We start from the raw sequence: 18095 nt of genomic DNA, 5'->3' as shown, positions 1-18095 counted from the left end.
CACTATCACTATTACTATCTAGGAGCTTGAGTTGTGATTTTACCTTGCATCCTTTTGCCATGAGACATTTAGGAGTGTTGTCGCCGTCGCTCATCTCGCCAAAAAGTGACTTTGTCGGTGTAGAGGAATGGATGGCGATTGTCAGGACCCCGAACCCGGGTTCCCCTGTGCCTCCTGTATCAGTCCCTGGATCAAGTAGCTGATACGCACAGAATTCAACAGAATGATATCAAATACATACTTCGAAAACAAATAAGTAAAATAAATACCTGAAAAGAGAAAAGATGGTCTGGTGGACAAAAATCCACAGCAGACCAGCCAGGCAGAAGGGCCTACAGCACAGCGGAGCGAAACGACGATGCAACCCAATGCCACAGGCAACTCGGGTGCGGACGCGACCTTAGACTTCTTCTCTTCGACTTCATCTGGGTTGAGGTTGATTTCCAACTCAACAATCTGAAAGCAACAAGACTGAGTACGGAAGGTACTCAACAAGTCCTATACTACTTCAAAGGGGTTGATAGATGCATAATGAATATTTCAAGGATAAGGCTTTACGGCATAGTTTTAAGCGTAAAGCAGGTTTTATGCAAATATCTAGTTATATTCTCCACTGTTAACCTTTTTGAAATAAATGTAACAAAGCTTTTGAAAACAAAGGCAGGCATCTTCTGTTGGTACTGAGTATCACCTCAAGTCCCCAACGTATTAGAAGGTGACCTGGTAACAAGTTGCATCTGGGGGTTTTCAGTCCTGGGAGGGGCTATACCTCACTCCGCAGTCCCTTTTATCACATCTGGTGTACCTCTAGTACCACACAGCTTCTGGCGGATCGAGCCAGGAACCACATCACACGGACATCTAGTCCACACACTCACACATCAAGACGCACGCACCCGGAGTCTATTCAAGTGAGGTCAATGCTTTGCATGTCCATGACCGTGGACACGGCTATTCGAATAGGTTTACACTCTGCAGAGGTTGTACAGCTTTACCCATACGATATGCTCAGCCTCCAACCGTTGCAAGCGGAGGAGCGAATCATACCGAGACTCTCCAAACACCTTTCCTGCCGGGCTTTTCCACGAGACACGCCAAGTTCCAGAGCTGCATGTTCCGAAGGCCAGCCTCCATTTTTAAGCCTAAGCCGGTCCCTAAACCTCCAAACAGCGGGACAGATAGACCCCTGGCTGCTCGTTGCTCTCAGCCTCCTGGTATGATGCCCAACTCAGTCTAGTGAAGGAAAATCAAGTCCTGCCCATACAGGACGCATGGTTGCACGGGGTGACTAAGCATGACGGCGCAAGACTCGGTCCTTAAGCGGCCGGGCTAGGCATCTTCATGGGCAATGAATACCATCATGTAACTCAAGCCCCCATGAGCATCCTCCCCGGAGGATCACTCTACCTGCCCGCGCCAAAACAGTTTTCACCCATTTTTACACATCACCTTCCATGTCCCACATGACATCAAGGATTTCTCGACCATCACGGAATTCACAACCATCAAGGAATCATGGTATATGAGTTATTGTTGATAATAGCAAATTGGTCTCTAAGAGAAGTGTTTTAAAAGCAATATCTCCGAGGAGACGTATTTTAAAAGCGACATCTCAGAGGAGATGTATTCAATCCTAAGCATGCTAGATATCAAGGTGTCGTCTATTGTTAATATATGTAACAACAGGTATTCCTAGGGTGATATGTATTCTGGATGATAACATGTATGGCATGGCAGTGTTGATAGGGTTAACTACTACAAGTAGTTTGAAAGAAATGCAATATATAGCACATGCAATAATAAGTCTGATTTTAGTTGATCATATATATTATTCGAAAACATAGGTTCAATATGATCAAGGAAATAGGACTTGCCTTCTTGAAGGGTCAATTAACGATTGGTCTTGTCTCTTGAGTTTCCCGGGATTCTTCTTTATTGTTGGATCTTGCCTTCAGTTCCTTCCTCGCGTTCTTGCTTAGAACCTCGACTTCGAATCTACGCAGATTAACGACAAAAAGCGCACAACGACTAAGCAATTGAACACCAGAATAAAACCAATGAAATATCAAAGCGGAAGAAGAACGGCGAAAGCTAAACCTAGCGGAAGACGATCGATAACTCTAAGCAACACGAAGCTAGTACACAGAGAATAACGGGATAATCTAGCGAAGCTAGACTAAGCTATTAACCTAGTTGTTTTATCAACTTAAGAGAAAACCTGAACAAATCACGATTAACTAGGTGAACTCTTATTAGATTAACTGTCGAAGGACGACAACTAGAGATTCTACGTGTAGGTGAGTGCACGTGTATCGACATGAATATATGTGTAATACTCATCTCTATATGTATGTGAGTATGTATACATATATACATAAGTATAACTCTAGACGATTATTAGTGCTTAAGTGTGGAGATTAAATACGTTAATCTATAGCACTAAACATGGTTAATCGGCAACTAATCTTAATTACTTAGTGTTGTTTAATTGCCACACTAATTAAGTTATATTTTATTGCTATCATAAAAGCATACATGCAATTAATTAATTAGATTAATCTATCCTTTGAATCTAATTAATTAATTATCAAAAGGTTATTCAATTAATTAATTACCAATGATAAATTATTCTATCATATTCTATTAACATGTATTTATTTATCTATCATTTACACGAGTTAATTGATTACCTTAATTGAGCTAAGATTAATTGTATGCCATCACATGAAATATCACATGAAATAACAATACATTGCAACATTGATTAAAAGATTAATCTAAAACCTACCCTTTAACTCATATGATGATTAACCTACACTTAAGCGAGATTAATATAAGCAACTTAAATACAATTATATCTCAAACACATTTATGAAATTATCTAAACTCGACTTTATTTATTAAAAGATGATATCTAAATCTAGATTAAACACCGCAATACAAATAATTACCAAACGAGAAAATTAAACGAACTCCAAAACTTACAAGATTTGGCATGGAGGTAGATTATGATTTTAGAGGAACATCGGCGAATGAATCACCAAAATCGGAGTTGAAACGGATGAATTACGGAAGTCGGAAGTTTTGCGGAAAAGGAAAATCCTGAAAATTGAAAAGGACTACTGTTTTATAGACTTGGTCTACGGGATTCGTGAACCGGAGGAGATTTGTGAGTGGGTGCATGGTGGACAGGATTGATGGACCGGTGGGGTGACTGTTTGGTGAACTCAGCTCGTGGTTGTGGACCGGAAGGGTGGCTCGGTGTACGGTCCACCGCGGACCGGACGTGTGGACCGGGGAGCTTGCCCGGCCACTGGGGCCCACGTGTCGGCGTGAGAGAGGTGGGAGGGGGGAAGGATAAGCACGGCCAGCCTGTGGGGCCCACACAGAAGGGGGGGAAGGAGAGAGGATAAGGCCGGGTGGCCTGTTTGCCCGAGCGGCTAACAGAGAGAGGCGGAGGGAGGCGAGCGCGGAGGGCCGGAGGGAGCGGCGGCGGCGCTGGAGGGAGAAGGGGAGCGGCCGGGGAGAGAGTAGAAGCCGGCCGGAGAGGAGAGGGAGGCGGTGGCGGAACTAGCCGGCGACGGCACACGGCGGAGCTGCGCGGCACGCGCCGGTGGAGATGGTGGCGCCGGAGAGGGAGGAGGAGCCGGAGATGTGAGGCCGGCGGAGAGAGAGGACGCCGGGGGGGGGGGTTGAGGCTGGAGCTCGCCGGAGGGATGGTGGCCGGCCGAGGCAAAGTAGGCGGCACGGCGCACGCGGGCGGCGGCTGTGCGCAGCGCGGCGCGGCTGGGTCGGTGCGGCCGGCTGGAGTCGAGGTGGGCCACGGCGGCTCGGTGTGAGCGGCTTGACGCCGTGGCGGGCTCGGTTCGGCGGGGTGGCGCACTGGCTGGACGTGGCCGAGCGGCCGAGACGGCGCCGAGGAGCTGAGCACGGCGGTGCGGGAGGACGCACGGGGGAACGGCGGCGGGCGACGACGGCACGCCATGGTGGGCTCGGCGCGGCGGAATGGCTCGGGTGAGCGACTGCGCGCCGGCGAGCAGCGGCATACATGGCGCCGGCGCGAAGGGGCGCACGGGCGGCAAAGGGAGCAGCGCGGCACAGCTAGCTGACAGCGCGGTGGAGGCTCAGCAGCGGCGTGCACGCGGGCAGAGGAGCTGCGCTCGGCTATGTGATGTGCTGCTGCTGTGCTGTGTTGGTGTGTGTTTGCCGTGGGTGTTGGCTTGAGCTGCTGCATATGGCGTGGGGGAGGGGCTGCCTTGCAGATGAAGCTTGAGAGGAGGAGCTTGTCCTAGCGGCTTTTGCTGCTTGGTGCAGATCAGGGAGCAGGCCGGTACGGGAGCACGGCATGGGTGTTGACAGTCCAGGGAAAAGATCAGTGGCCGGTGTGATCTTTTGGGCCAGTGGATATGCTTGAGTGTGAGAGAGCCGAGAGATGAGAGAGATCTCTAGGGGAGAGAGAGAGAGAGAGGAGTATGGGAGCATGGGCTGCTGCCCCTGGTGATCGGATCAGGGAGAGAGAGCACAGAGGGAGGGGATGGGCATGAGAAGAACTGAGAGAGGGAGAGATGGTGAGAGATATTTGTGTATTTGAATTGCAAAAGATGTATTTGAATTTGTAAATGAAATGTGTGATAATTCAAATAGATGTATTTGAATTGTATTTGTATTTGCAAGGATTCAAATTGAATAATTTGAATTGGTAATAGGATTTGGAAATATTCAAATTGAGATTGAGTGATTCAATTTGGATGCAATTGAATTCAATGGATTTCGAAAGAATTGAATCAAGATTGGGATTCGAACTTTAGAGACATTCAATTCGAGTCGAACAAAATTAAATGGGGATAACTCAATTGAATAATTGAATTATAGATTTGAGTTGGATTGGAAGATCGATCTTTACGAATTGATTTGGATTAGGAAATTACCGAGAAGAACTAGAATAGATTCGAACTGAGAAGCATACAACACTCGAATCGCCACACAAAGAACCATAAGAACAATAAACCAAAATGCATATGCTCCATTTATGCAACGATTAATTTAGAAATTAACTTAGTGATCTTTGGAATACTTAGCCAAAATAATATATTTGAATATATACATACAAGTATATACATCAAATATATACTTCCTTGGTTTTATACTAGTTTAATAATTAGAAAAAGTTTTAATTTGGAGCGAATTTTGCTATATTTTTATGTGCTAAAATTCAGGATGTTACAGCGATGGTAGTGACCCCTTCATCATCGAAGTCGGAGTCAAAGTTGGAGTCTCACTCCTTGTCAATATGGGCTTAACCCAAATATTTCTTCTTATGGGTCTTGTATTTGTCCTTCTTGAAAGGCTTGTTCTTCTTTTCTTCTTTGTCCTTACTTTTCTTGTTAGGATACTCGGCGATGAAGTGTCCAACTTCGCCGCACTCATAGCATACTCTCTTGGACGTTCTTCTCTTGGATATGTCTCTGTTAGGCTTGCTATAATCACCATTCTTCATGAATTTCTTAAACTTTCTTACAAAGAAGGCTATTTCTTCATCATTCGAGCTCTCATCTTAACTTGAGCTTGATTCTTCAACTTGCTTGCTTTTTCTTGCCTTAAATGCTACTTTTTTATTCTTTGAGTTTGAGCTTTGCTTGGTAAGATTCTTGACTTCATTTGCTTCCTCCTCCATGAGCTCATGAGCAAGTATTCTACCAAGCACATCACTTGGTGCGAGCCTCTTATAATCTCTTCTTTCTCGGATGAGAGTAACCAAGGTAAGGTTTCTTGATGCAAAAGCTCTTTAGCAATCTTTGCACCACCTTGTGGCTATCTAGCTCTTCACTTCCAAGCCCTTTTATTTTATTTACTAGCACCATCATACGGTCATACATGGCATGAGGGATTTCATCATCCTACATAATAAATCTTCCTAATTTGCCTTCAAGTAACTCTATCTTGGATTCCCTCACGCTTGTGCTACCTTCAAGTGTGATTTGAAGTGTGTCCCATATCATTTTGGCTTCTTCAAGCCCATCAATCTTATTTAACTCCTCGAGGCTCAAAGCACCAAGCAACACACTTGAGGCTTGTGTATTGCTATGTGCAAACAATCTTTCAAATACTTGGATGAAGAGATATTAAATGCAATATCATTTTGTGCCTCCAAGTGGCATAGTGCGTGCCTTCAAAATATGGTGCACCCCCGATGACACAGAAATATAAGAATTGGAAGCATTCAATTTATCATAATTGAGCTCGATTGCGACTCCCTTGCCTTTACCATTACCCGATGTCGAAAGAACACCCTTTAGACTCATTGAGCTCTTCAGAATCTTCTCCCTGAACGTCGACATCTTCAAATCCTTCAAGCGGTAAAGCCTTGTAGGAGGTTATGCTTTGATACTAATTGAGTATATGTGATGTTGCCTAGAGGGGGTAAATAAGCATTTCCTGAAATTTAAAATTTCACAGTGGATTATAGAGTCCGGATACTCTGAGCTGTACAGGATCCGGATACTCCAGTGAACCCAGATAGTCTGAAAATAACAGGAAATCGAAGACTATGAATTTTTAGGCAAATCTAGTTGAGTCTATGAGTTACCACATGTTTCAATTGATGTATGAGCTTCTTTTCAACAACCACCTGCGATCACAAACTCACAAACAAGTAAATTGGGGCAAACCACCCAAAAGATCAACTAGAATAAGAAAGTATGCAAGAAAGTGAAGAAAACAAGTATTTATTTCCCGAAGTTCGAATCCAATAATCCTACATCTCTATTAAGGTGCTCACAAAGAGCCGAGTCTCTCTCAACCCTTATCCTCACTGAGCGACCACAAAGATCGAGCTTGGGGCTTACTCAACATTTCTCTTCCCTTGCGGAGGTGAGGATGACCTTCATAAACTTCCTGAAGCACTCCATAAGCTTATGTGCTCTTCGGATGACGCCTAACCGTATAGGAGCTCGGAGCTCCAAGAGTAACAAATGCGAGTCAATGGCTTGACGATGAACTCAAGTGCTCAAAAGATGGATTTAACTCTCATATTCTTACTAGAGTTAATGCACTAGAGGAGTAGGTAGGCTCTAAAGAGGCTATGAAGTCTTTTTCTTGAGTTGTTTCAGCAGCACTAGATGAAAGGGAGAAGGGGGTATTTAAACCCAGCCCCCCCAAAATTAGCCATTACAGTTTTTTTTCTACTGATCCGAAGTATTGGGGTTCACCCGGAGTATCCGGGTTGGCCTTTGAAAAAGCCACAAAGACCTCTGTCTGGAGCCCTATTCGGAGGGTCCGAACCTTCCCATAACCTGGAGTATCTGAGTCAACCCAGTGACTCTAGGTTGGGCACTCAAGCCCAACCAGAGAGTTTGACTTGGAGTCTAGCCCGGAGACTTCAGGCCACTGACCAGAATCCGAAGTAGCCGGGTCAACCCGGAGACTCCGGAGTTAGTACTTAGGTTATAGCTGAGCACCCCTGGCCGGAGCCTTACCTGGAGGTTCTGGTAACCCAGAGACTCTAGGTCATCCTTGACACTCTAGGTGCAAACAAACACTAAGACATTCTCGGTGTCCGTGGGGTAATTGTGTTTCTCATATTTGGTCTAAAAGAGCCATTTGAGCACTGAGATCTCTTCAAGTTAAACTAAACGCATCTCTCTTAATAGTACGGTATTTCTAAACTCAAGTTCGAGAATAAAAACAATTTAAACCTAATAAGTAACTTCATGTCGCTTCTCTTTTCTTTTTAGGGACGCCAACGTCGTTTATCTTCTCCAATAATACTAAAACATGTTCATAAATCTAATAAACACATTAGTCCCTTAATCGTTTGTCATTAATTATTCAAAACCCACATAAGGGGTCTAGATGCAATTTCAGCTTCGAAGTGGCAACTGCACTAACACCAATTGGATAGACATAAATTCAACACAATGATCAAGAAATAAATGTGCAATTGCCCACAACATATGACAAACGACACAATCAGATCATGGAATCTAATAACATGACAGACAACATAATCAAATCCCACGTGACCACATCAGGTGACAGGGGTCAGGCGGTGCGACACCGAGGGCTCCAGGTGACGTGTTGTTGAGGGCTGGAGGCAACGACGGCTAGGGAAAAGGGTGTTGCCGATGTGTTAAGTGACTCGTGTGGAGCTATAGCGTGGTTATGTGAAACAGTGCTTAAGCCTCAACCTTAAGTGGATCGGCTAACTGGGCCTAGTGAGCCAAGTTGGCTCACGAGCTGCCTCGAGCTAGCTCATTTACGAAACAAACTAAAATGTTGACTTAACTTATTAAAAAATGCAACAAGTCGGTCTGAGCCTAGCCGACTCAAGAGTTTCGAGCTTTTCGTCGATCCTAATGACATGTATCCGCAAGTTTGTGAATGCAGCTGCTGGGATAGTGTTCCATTCTTCTCGAGGCTGCTGGAGTGTCGTCGTTTATCTCGGTTGCTGTGGACATCTGTATCATAGTATCCATACCTATATTCTCACTTGGAAATATGGTGAACTAGCAAGTGTATTTAGAGGCAGGCCCGTGGCCTGTCCAGCACATCACCACCCAAGCCACTCCGAGGTCGGTTCATCCGAATTTGCATGACAGGACGTACTGTCTATATAATCTTCCTATAAAATCTTTCTTGCGTTCGGTTCTACATAGATGGCTGCATTTATCAAGGATAACCTTGTTTCCACATTAGAAACAGGTATAGCATATTTACTGACATACGTGGGTGAAGCCTGGAGACTAGATGGTCATGTAATCCATGAAACAGTATCCCATATCTTGAGAACCGAATGTTACAGATGATAGAGCGGTAGAGCAACACATCGTATCGCCCAAGAAAAGCACTTAGCTATGAAATACCATCTTTCTACATAGAACGTATACCAAATGACAATACATTCAGAGTTACAACATCCTGTTCAGCAAAGTTCGGTAGAACACAATACCGACCGTTGGAGCAGCAGCGGCTCCTTTAAAGCTAAAATCGTTACTATCACATCTAGAATTCTAGATCAGGCCTTGGCGCTGCAGGTCAGTGTAGGTCTTCTTGTTGTAGATGTTGCCTTCCTGGTCTTCGTACTCTTCTTCCAATTCTGGCCTCCACTTGTTCACCCCTTGCCGTGCTTGTATTTTCTCCCAGAGATCTTTCGCTTCCTGTCAATAGAAATCAGAGATGTCTTAGCAGTTCGTGACAAAGAAAATGATTAAATGGAAATGCACATATACAAAACACAGCCCATGTTCAAAATGATTTCAACCAACAATTTATGGATAGTGGATGTCATTCATCTGCAGTTTATTTATACTCGAAAAGCAGATAAATACACAGAAAAAAGATGTTAAAGCAAAAAAATAAAGCATGGTGCATAACAAAAATGTCCCATTAACATATGTAAGTGGGATACTGAAGCACGCTAATAACGTGAAGAAAGGCAAGAGTTGACCAAACCTAACATAGAAAGAGTGTAAGGAGAGAATTGAAGGAATGTAATATTCCCAAAGAACTATCCACAGATAGAAGCACGTAGAAGTTAGCAATCCATGCCAGAATCATAACTTATGCATCAGTCTCTTTGTACCGTTATTACTTTATTTTTTACTATTACTAGTACTTTAATTATCATTATTGTTTTCTTATCATCTTTTTAGTTGGATCTTGTGGGTTTCATCTCTAGCCTACCCAACTTGCTTGAGACAAAAGCTATTGTTGTTGTTGTAACATATGTTCGCGGGTACGGGCGGGCGTAAACGAATAAAGGATATAATTTGTGCATCTGATTTCTCTTTCCACAACCTAATTTTCTTTAGTTTGGCCATGTTGATATCCCCTTCCACAACCACTTTAGCTAACAACAGTTGAGACAGTACATAAGTGATGCTAAGGTGGTAGACATGTCCTTGTGGACTTGTGGTACAGGCAACTCAACATTACTGCTCATTCATAAATAAATATTTTTCAAAATGTGAAGCACAAATGTAAAAAGGCAAATTCAAGCAAAAGACTTGACTATTTCATTTCTAGGAGAATAAACTAAGCCAGTAAGCTATGTGCACTCAGTCACTGACTGGGCCCTGAATACTTGCAAAATCTTTTAGAAACAGAATTGCCAGGAAGAATTATATCAACAAGACAACAGATGATGATGATGTACCTGGATGGACGTGACTTCATTGAAGTTTTTAGTATTAGGAATACCAAGACATCGCATCCCGTGCTGATGGCGCCACTCCTTGAAATGACGCTCATAAGCCCTTCGCCCCCAATAACTGTGGTTTCCACATATCTCACACTTAAATTCCTGATGACAAATCATGGCAATTCAAACATGTCAGGGGTACAATAGCAATTTTGATTGAAATATAAGCGAACTAAGGGGTAAGGATGCCTTGATGTTCGAGTTCAGGGTATTATTGAAAGAGGAAAAAATGCAATAACGAACGTAAACATTCGATAATGCAAATGCAACTGGTCAGATGCATAGTACAATAAAATTAAGCATCCAGTTGGGTAAAACTGAATGACCAGCAAACTTAATTTCAAAATAAAATGGCATCATAAACATGGCGTGATGACTGATAGGTTCATATGGGACGAACATATTTATTAAGATGATACAAAAATGGTTAACCAACAGTAACATGAGTCAAAAGGACTGAGGGTGCGCACCCCATCTCGCCTACAAGAGGAAGGCTATATGATTAAAGCCAGATATGCACTGATAAAACTAGTTACCTGCCCAAGACCATGTAGCTTGTATAGCCAGTAGGGAATAGGTTTCCCATCCCAACCCATCGGTAATTTCAGAGGGTTGTAGATTTGTTGCTCTTCATCATCACTTTCTGTGTCAGCTTGTACCTCCTCCTATAAGAAAAATACAAAAGCCAGTAGTTAAGAACTGGAACAGTACTTAGTACTATGCTTCCATGAAAGCAGAAGAAGACACAGGAAAGGCTCAGCCAAATCTTAAGCTCATGAAGAAATTTGAAGCAAACAAGAGAAGAATGATATGAAACAAGCCAGGTGCAACATCTACAGACTTTTACAATGTACTTCTACCAGAGCAAACTTGAATTCAATATTCTCAAACGATATGAGGCATAAATTAGTAGTCTCTGTCATATGTGATAGCAGTATAGTCGACAAATCTTTATGGAATACAGAGTAAGCTTATGCGAAGTGCTAAATGTTTCAAAACAAACAGGGCATACCCTGAAGACAAGAAACAAATGAAAACTTCCAAAACTGTGGAAGTTAGAGGTTGTTTGGTTCAGTGCCGATGCTCGCCCCACCAATCGTTGGCGCGCCCACGCGATTTAGGCCGCCGCTTGGTTAGGAGCCCACACGTCGCCAAAGGAAATACGCCCATGCTAGTTTATTTTCACGCCCACGCGCGGGCGAGGCGAGAGCAGCGAAAACATCCACCAAAACACAGGGGCGCCCGCGTGTTGGCGTGGCTCGGCGTCGGTGGGGTACAAACCAAAAAGGCCCTTACAACCAAAGATTACAAAACCATTCTAAAAAAGACACGAGTGATTTTGGTTATCGACGACAAGTCGGCAACCAACGGTAGCCACTCATACCAATCAAAACAGACTAATTTGAGTCTGAATTTTGGGACGAAATGCTGTAATAAATACCAATTTATGTATGTGTTTGTTCCAACCACTATTCTAAATAATGGCCTGATGACCTTCAATCGACCACCATCAATATATTGGCAGGAATACCATGACAATACATGCATGCATATCAGTCCAATTTCAAAGTTTAGCAAGCAGCAGTTTAGCAGACATATTAACGCTATGAAGGCCTTTACAGTGGCCAAAGGAAAAAAAATATGCCCTCTTATGTAGCTTCCTCAAGGAGGACTTCTTTCATCCTTTGAGAGTCCAAACTCCAAACCTATAATGCTACTTCTGGCAACATATTCTCATTTGAAACATGTTACATTTAGAACTCGCTTGTTAGTTGTGTTATTTTATTTAATATTTATATTTGTTATTGTTAAACCTGTTTAAGGTTGCATACTGCAACAGCACTACAATTCTCACATCATCTTTTTCCAGATAAGTATTGCCCAGAGTAATCAGCAGGAGACACCACATTGACAACAAGGATGTCATGACAGGTTCTAGACTCTGGGGATATTGCAAACAAAAACGCCTCACTTTAGGGCACACATCTATACAGAGCACTCCAAAAGAAGAGCACACATTATAAGAGAATTTGCTGATAACAGAAGTACCTCTTCGCGTTCTGCTTCCATCTCTTCATATGTCAAAGTTAGCTTCTTCTCTGCATTCTCCTTTGTTCTTACAATGACCTACATCAAGAAGACAAATAGGTCATGCGTCAGGTTGACTGTAAAAAGGACATAAAAAACATGTAATGAATGCTTGTGGTCCTTGTACAGTATACAGTTTGGTTTACAAGCAAAATTTCCATAGGTAACACATTAAAAATGGCATGTGATGGAACTTTACAACTGTTGAGCAGTACATTGTGGTGTTAACTTTTGCTATTCTTGATAGGTAGGCAACAAAACCACAGAGCACTTATAATATATTTATTTTACAAGTATTAATCAGTTCATTAATGTTAGGACTAACTCATTCCTCCAACCAAATGCCATGCACCTGGCAGAACAAATCTTCCATCCACAAAGGACAAGTCTATCATAGGAAAAAGACCATTCCTCAAGCTAAACCACCTTATCTTCATACACTCGCCTATCAAAAAATTGAAGTAGCTCACAATAAGACACATGCTATTGCATTTTTTGAATGAAAAATAGATCATGCATCAAAAGTACACGCATACACACAGAGGGAGCAAAGAAGAGCTGACCTCATCTAGCAGCTCACAAAGGCGCCTCATCTTTACTTCCATCAAAGCAACTTCCTTCTTCAAATCATCCTTGAAATTGTTGCCATTTGAAGGTGCGTCTAAGACAAAATTACGTCGAACTTTGGCAAAATGCTTACGGTCCAATTGTTCCAAAGGCATATGCTGCAAAATATAGTGATCAACAATATGTTTAGAAAAAATGATAAAGACCCAAAAAATACCATGTGAGCACTAGTATTTACTAATCACCTTCAACAAGAAAAGCCGGTCCGCGCGCTGTTGAACAGTACCACCACTTTTCAATCCACGAGCAGCTAAAGCCTGACATAAATGGTAAATGGATCAGTAGAGCTCAATCATGCAGGTCAAGTGAAGGATGACATGAGGACACAAAACAAAAGCATGATAAGTTAAGCATTATGTTGCAAGAGCAGACCTCCTTCAACTTTTCTGGGCCAAGCTCAACAAGTTCTTCAACTGTGCTGTAGTAATCAAGGTCTATTTCAGACTCCTGTGGCACAGATTCTTTCTCTGTGCCCTTATTTTCACATCCAGGTACTTCGCCATTGGCCCATCGTTCCTCGAACTCACTTTCCAACTGCACAAATGTAGATATCATTGGCACGTTAACTGCTGCTTATGTGAGGTGCTAAGCTAATATGCGCATGCAGTGATGCTCTGTAACTGATAAAATTACCTATTATTTTCAAACCAACAATTGTCAGATCCAGAATGAATATAACAGTGAAAAATCATGATTATAAGCAAATTGAAAGTAAAGGAGGATCTCTTTCGTAAAATACTATGTCATCACATCAGTGTGGACGCACAAAGGAAAAGCAAGATACAAAGAAGTGAAATAAGACTGACCTTTGTAAAAATCTTCTCAATGTCTTGCAATGGCTCTGTTCGATACAGAAATGATGTCAGGTATTCCAAAATATGCTCCAAGTATTCTTTGTATTGTCTGCCAAATTAAAGAGAAAGGAAGACAAACAATCATCGTTATCCCACTTATAAAATTGGCAGTAGATACAATGCATGTTAGACAGGTTAAATAACTGAGTAAATTTTTGATTAATCACGAACAAATATCGCTCAACTATCCCATCATTTTAGGCAATTTCCCTGCACGTGCCCCTCACTCGCAAAGTATAAGAAATGGGGAGTCAATCAAAAGTGCACACTGCATATGCATAATTGAGAAACTCATGCAGGAGAAAACATGGTTTTTGGTCTTAGAGAAAACACATATGACATACCTGGAAGCCTTATGGCTACGCGTGACCTTATCCATCTGGGAAAATGTGCCAACATACACTGAGTACTCCATTGGAGTTCCAAACTTGGAATTTATGAACTCATTATAAAGCTCATGCAAGTCTAGGTACCGGCCAAAAGCTTCCTATCAAAATGCAGAACCAGATGATTAGCAAACATAAATATAACTACTACAAATATAGTAAGAAAACATAAACACCAACAAAGTGGAAAGCGTGCAACATGAATCTAGCAGGATTAAAACTACGCATCAGAAGCGCAAGTCAGAACAGGAATAGAACAGCAACGAATTATCAAGTTATCGTTCATGCTCCACCACAGTATACATCATTGCCTAAATCTTACCATCCATACCACCGAGATCCTACAAGAGGAACCAAACAATCCTGCAGAAATTAAAGTACACGTATCACAATGGAGATACCCTCAACTTCAAGACTACTGCAGTGAAAAGGAAAAAGAAGGGTGCTAATGGACTCTACAAAGTTTACAGCAGACAAACTCCATATATGATTCATCTAACTTGGACATGTTCAGATAGACTGTAAAATGGAACATCCACCTGTTCTACTTTGAATCAAAGAATTAAAGAAGGAAATATGTAGATAAGCCGCAACAAATTTTAAAGTCTTGAATAGCAACCCTCATTTAATATGTATAAAGCATGTATAGTCAGGGCAACTGAAAACAGGTAACGGTAATTCAGATAAACATGGTATGGCTCAGAATAAAAAGGTGCACCACATTATCTCAGGCAGGACTACAAGGTGAAAGATTGGCATGGGAGAATACCTCGCCAGTGAATTCAATAACTGGTTCCTCCTTCAGAAGCACTTCATAATCGTCGGTTGTACTGACAAAACGGGCAAAAGGGTTCCTCCTATGATAATCACGGATCTGCACGCATGCAACAAAATATGCTTAAAAGAGTAAACAAAAAAAGGGTAAGGAAAACAAGAGGTTTGCACATGAGGAATATTAGTTGCTAACAGACTGTCACAAGTTCTTCAACAACAAACTAGTTTGGGTTTGCATGGAATGCATAAAACAGAGGACTAATGGGCCACAAGGGGGATGCGGTGCGGGACCAATGCTGTGCAAATAGCATAATAGCAGGGAAACTGACCAGGGTGTGGATAGTATATTATTTCCAAGTGATGCTTCTGCAGAAACCTACTTCTCTCAAATATTTCTTATTTTGAGTAAGAACATCTACCTTGTAAACAAATCATTTTGCTTTTCCAATTTTGTAAAAAAAAAGTATGCTAGTTCTAAAGTCAATTAGTTTAAAGGGCATTACCACTGAAAGACATTAACTAACAGTAACATGTTAATATATTAGTATTTAATACATCCACTGCAGCATAATGTGCTTAGTTAGCATTTTTCAACCATTTGATTCCATGACACGGCTAGATTACCAGCATTGACTTTTGGCGCAATCATGCTAGGCATACTAGGCTATTTACCTCTTTGAGCCTTTCATAGTACTTGCTAAAGATTCCGTTTTGTGTGGGTGCAGTAAGATGGGTGGAGATCTCTTCCTTCCTAGCATTGTCCTTGTCCTCATAGATTTCCACCTAAACAAGATATAAGGCACATTAACAAAATGAAATCATGATTCACTGTAAACGAAAAGATACGCTCAAACAGATTTTAGCAACAAAAAGAGAACCTACAAAACATCTGTCAAGCTCGAATTCGGAGTTCCACAGGATTGACATGCATCAGGAAGACCAAATAGAAAAAATAATGAGAAGTGAATCTCAAATTCCACAGCCTCCCAGAGCCAACCCTACGCATCTCCACTCTCCGATTCAACAGATATGACAAAATTTGAACAATCCCAAACCTAACCTAGCTAACGAAAACTTAAGAGGCCGAACCCGTAGCAGCACATAGATCAGGCATGACACTAGGGGCTACAGCGATAACTCAAGCGCGAACCCTATAAAGAGAAGTGGGCGTAGGGGCGTACGAGCTTGTCGGAGGTGGAGACGACGAGGTCGAGCATGTAGCGGACGCGGTGGGACTGGAAGAGGCGGTCCCGCGCATTGGCGGGCTCGCGCTGCAGCTCCTGCACCGCGAGCCGCTCCAGCCTCTCCAGGTCCTCGTGCGCCGCCCGCGTCGCCTCCAGCACCGTCGACGCCATCGCCGCCCGCTAGGCTACACCCTCCTGCGGTACCCGCGGAGGCCGCACGTCACTCGCGCCGCGGCGGCGATAGAGGGGCGGGAAGGGGTCGCGCTGGGGACCTAGGGTTTTGGCGGCACTTCGATTTCGCGAAGAATGAACAAATGAGTCCTCTAAATTTACGACAATAAATTTAATAATAAATTTACCATTCTATTAAATAGTAGGATAGAAAAAATTAAATACCCAACAAATCGAGATGAGGCGACGCGGGCCCAGGGCCGGGCGGAGGACCGTTTGCCTTTGTCCTTCGCAGATTGGCGGTCGGATGGGGAATTTTATCTTTTTAGCTATTTTAAACTAGTATTTTAAAAAGAACATTGTGACATTAAATTTTTATTAAGAATTAGTCTTTTATCACATTAAAGTATAAGTCACATCAAAATATACTTTAGCGTGATAAAAAAAACCACATGGTAAGGCACATAGACAGAATGTCAGTGTGGTTATCTACTTATCTTTATCACATCATACGTATTGTTATAATTAAATTGTGAGTCACGCTATATAATTTAATATGAACTAGTTCTTAGAATTTTAATGTCAAAGATGTTGTTTTCAAAATATTAATTTATGAGAGCTAAAAAAATTTAAAAAACTCTAGGATGAGCGATGCGTTTGTGCACGGTTTGTTGCGAGAATTTTTTATTTTTTCTATTTTTTAAATAAAAAATTGTAAAAATAATAGTTCATTTTAAAACATCACATTTCGAGACTTCGGGTTATATATTTAAAAATAAAAACATTATATTATATTGTTCTTAAAATTTAAAATATTATTAAAATAGTTATGAAAATTTCTAAATAAATTTGGTGGTTTAGGTATGATCTAGCTCTCTATAATATTTCAAATAAAAATATGATTTGAAATTTCATTGTGACTCTGCACAATAAAGTTTGTTTTTTATTTCTTATTATAAAATTAATTGTTTGAGTTAAAAAATTAGATAGTTGTCGCCACCCTTCCAGTAAATGGCGGTAGTCTAAATATGAGATTTTTCAAAATAAAACAGCTTACAATTTTTTATTTAAAAAATATAAAAATAAAAAAGTTCTCGGATGGGATACGGCCGCTGGGTTGAAAATATTATATTATATTGTTCTTAAAATTCAAAATATTATTAAAATAGTTATGAAAATTTCTAATTAAAGTAGGTTGGGCCTGTGAGCCTACGAAAAGCTCAGGCCCGGTATAAAAGCGTGCTATCTTCTCGGCCGGTTTCTTCTCACTGTTGTGCCAGGCTGGGCCGATGTTATCTGGTGTTCCAGGGCCCATCTGACTCATAGGCTGAGTTTTCTGGCCTCCGAAGAAAGTGAGACGAAAACGATTGAAAATACCTAAATTATTTTTAGTTTTATATATTTTTTGAAACGAAGTTGAAAATGATAATGTCATAAATGAATATAACGTTAATAATATGAGAAAACCGAAAATGGTGTTATCAAAACAGAAGCATGCCGATATCGATCAGGAATCGATAATTCAAACCCGAAAGCTCTACTCACTCCATGGATCCATCCATGGCAAGCTCAAATAGTTATGAAAACCTGATCATCACCGAGCATCGCAATGTGCATTTAAATTTGCCATCTCAACCTGTTAGATCGATTTCAGTTAAAAATGGCAGATATTTGCTTGTTCTTCATGTGCAGAAGAGTCAGATCCACAAGTGTTTCCCACATTAGTCATATTGTCTCTTCATGTAATGAACTTTTCAGGTTCAATTTGCACAAGAACCAAGGTTATTATCTACATCAATACAATTACACAACC

General features: G+C 41.6%; 1 protein-coding gene across 1 annotated transcript; it reads right to left on the bottom strand.

The window, feature by feature from the left end:
• Positions 1 to 8829: 8829 nt before the first annotated feature.
• On the bottom strand, positions 8830 to 16432 carry LOC133908490 (splicing factor SF3a60 homolog). Its single transcript, XM_062350538.1, has 12 exons — positions 16109 to 16432; positions 15600 to 15710; positions 14923 to 15027; positions 14112 to 14254; positions 13720 to 13816; positions 13286 to 13447; positions 13099 to 13170; positions 12850 to 13011; positions 12248 to 12325; positions 10735 to 10863; positions 10154 to 10300; positions 8830 to 9155 (listed from the first exon to the last, which is right to left on the bottom strand). Exons 1-12 carry the CDS (start codon positions 16280 to 16282, stop codon positions 9009 to 9011), a joined length of 1527 nt encoding a protein of 508 aa, XP_062206522.1. The 5' UTR covers positions 16283 to 16432; the 3' UTR covers positions 8830 to 9008.
• Between the last annotated feature and the right edge of the window lie 1663 nt (positions 16433 to 18095).

The sequence above is a fragment of the Phragmites australis genome, chromosome 2, assembly GCF_958298935.1.
Source record: "Phragmites australis chromosome 2, lpPhrAust1.1, whole genome shotgun sequence".
Taxonomy (NCBI): domain Eukaryota; kingdom Viridiplantae; phylum Streptophyta; class Magnoliopsida; order Poales; family Poaceae; genus Phragmites; species Phragmites australis.
The sequence above is the reverse complement of the archived record's forward strand: the minus strand, read 5'-3'. Positions and strand labels throughout refer to the sequence as shown.

Bases quoted from the DNA above. Each gene is read 5' to 3' on its own strand.
- LOC133908490 (XM_062350538.1), bottom strand. From the start codon at position 16,282: ATGGCGTCGACGGTGCTGGAGGCGACGCGGGCGGCGCACGAGGACCTG. The intron at 15,711-16,108 runs GTACGCCCCTAC...TATCTTGTTTAG, and splicing joins TCTCCACCTCCGACAAGCTC to GTGGAAATCTATGAGGACAA. The intron at 14,255-14,922 runs GTATTCTCCCAT...GCATTTTGATAG, and splicing joins TTATTGAATTCACTGGCGAG to GAAGCTTTTGGCCGGTACCT.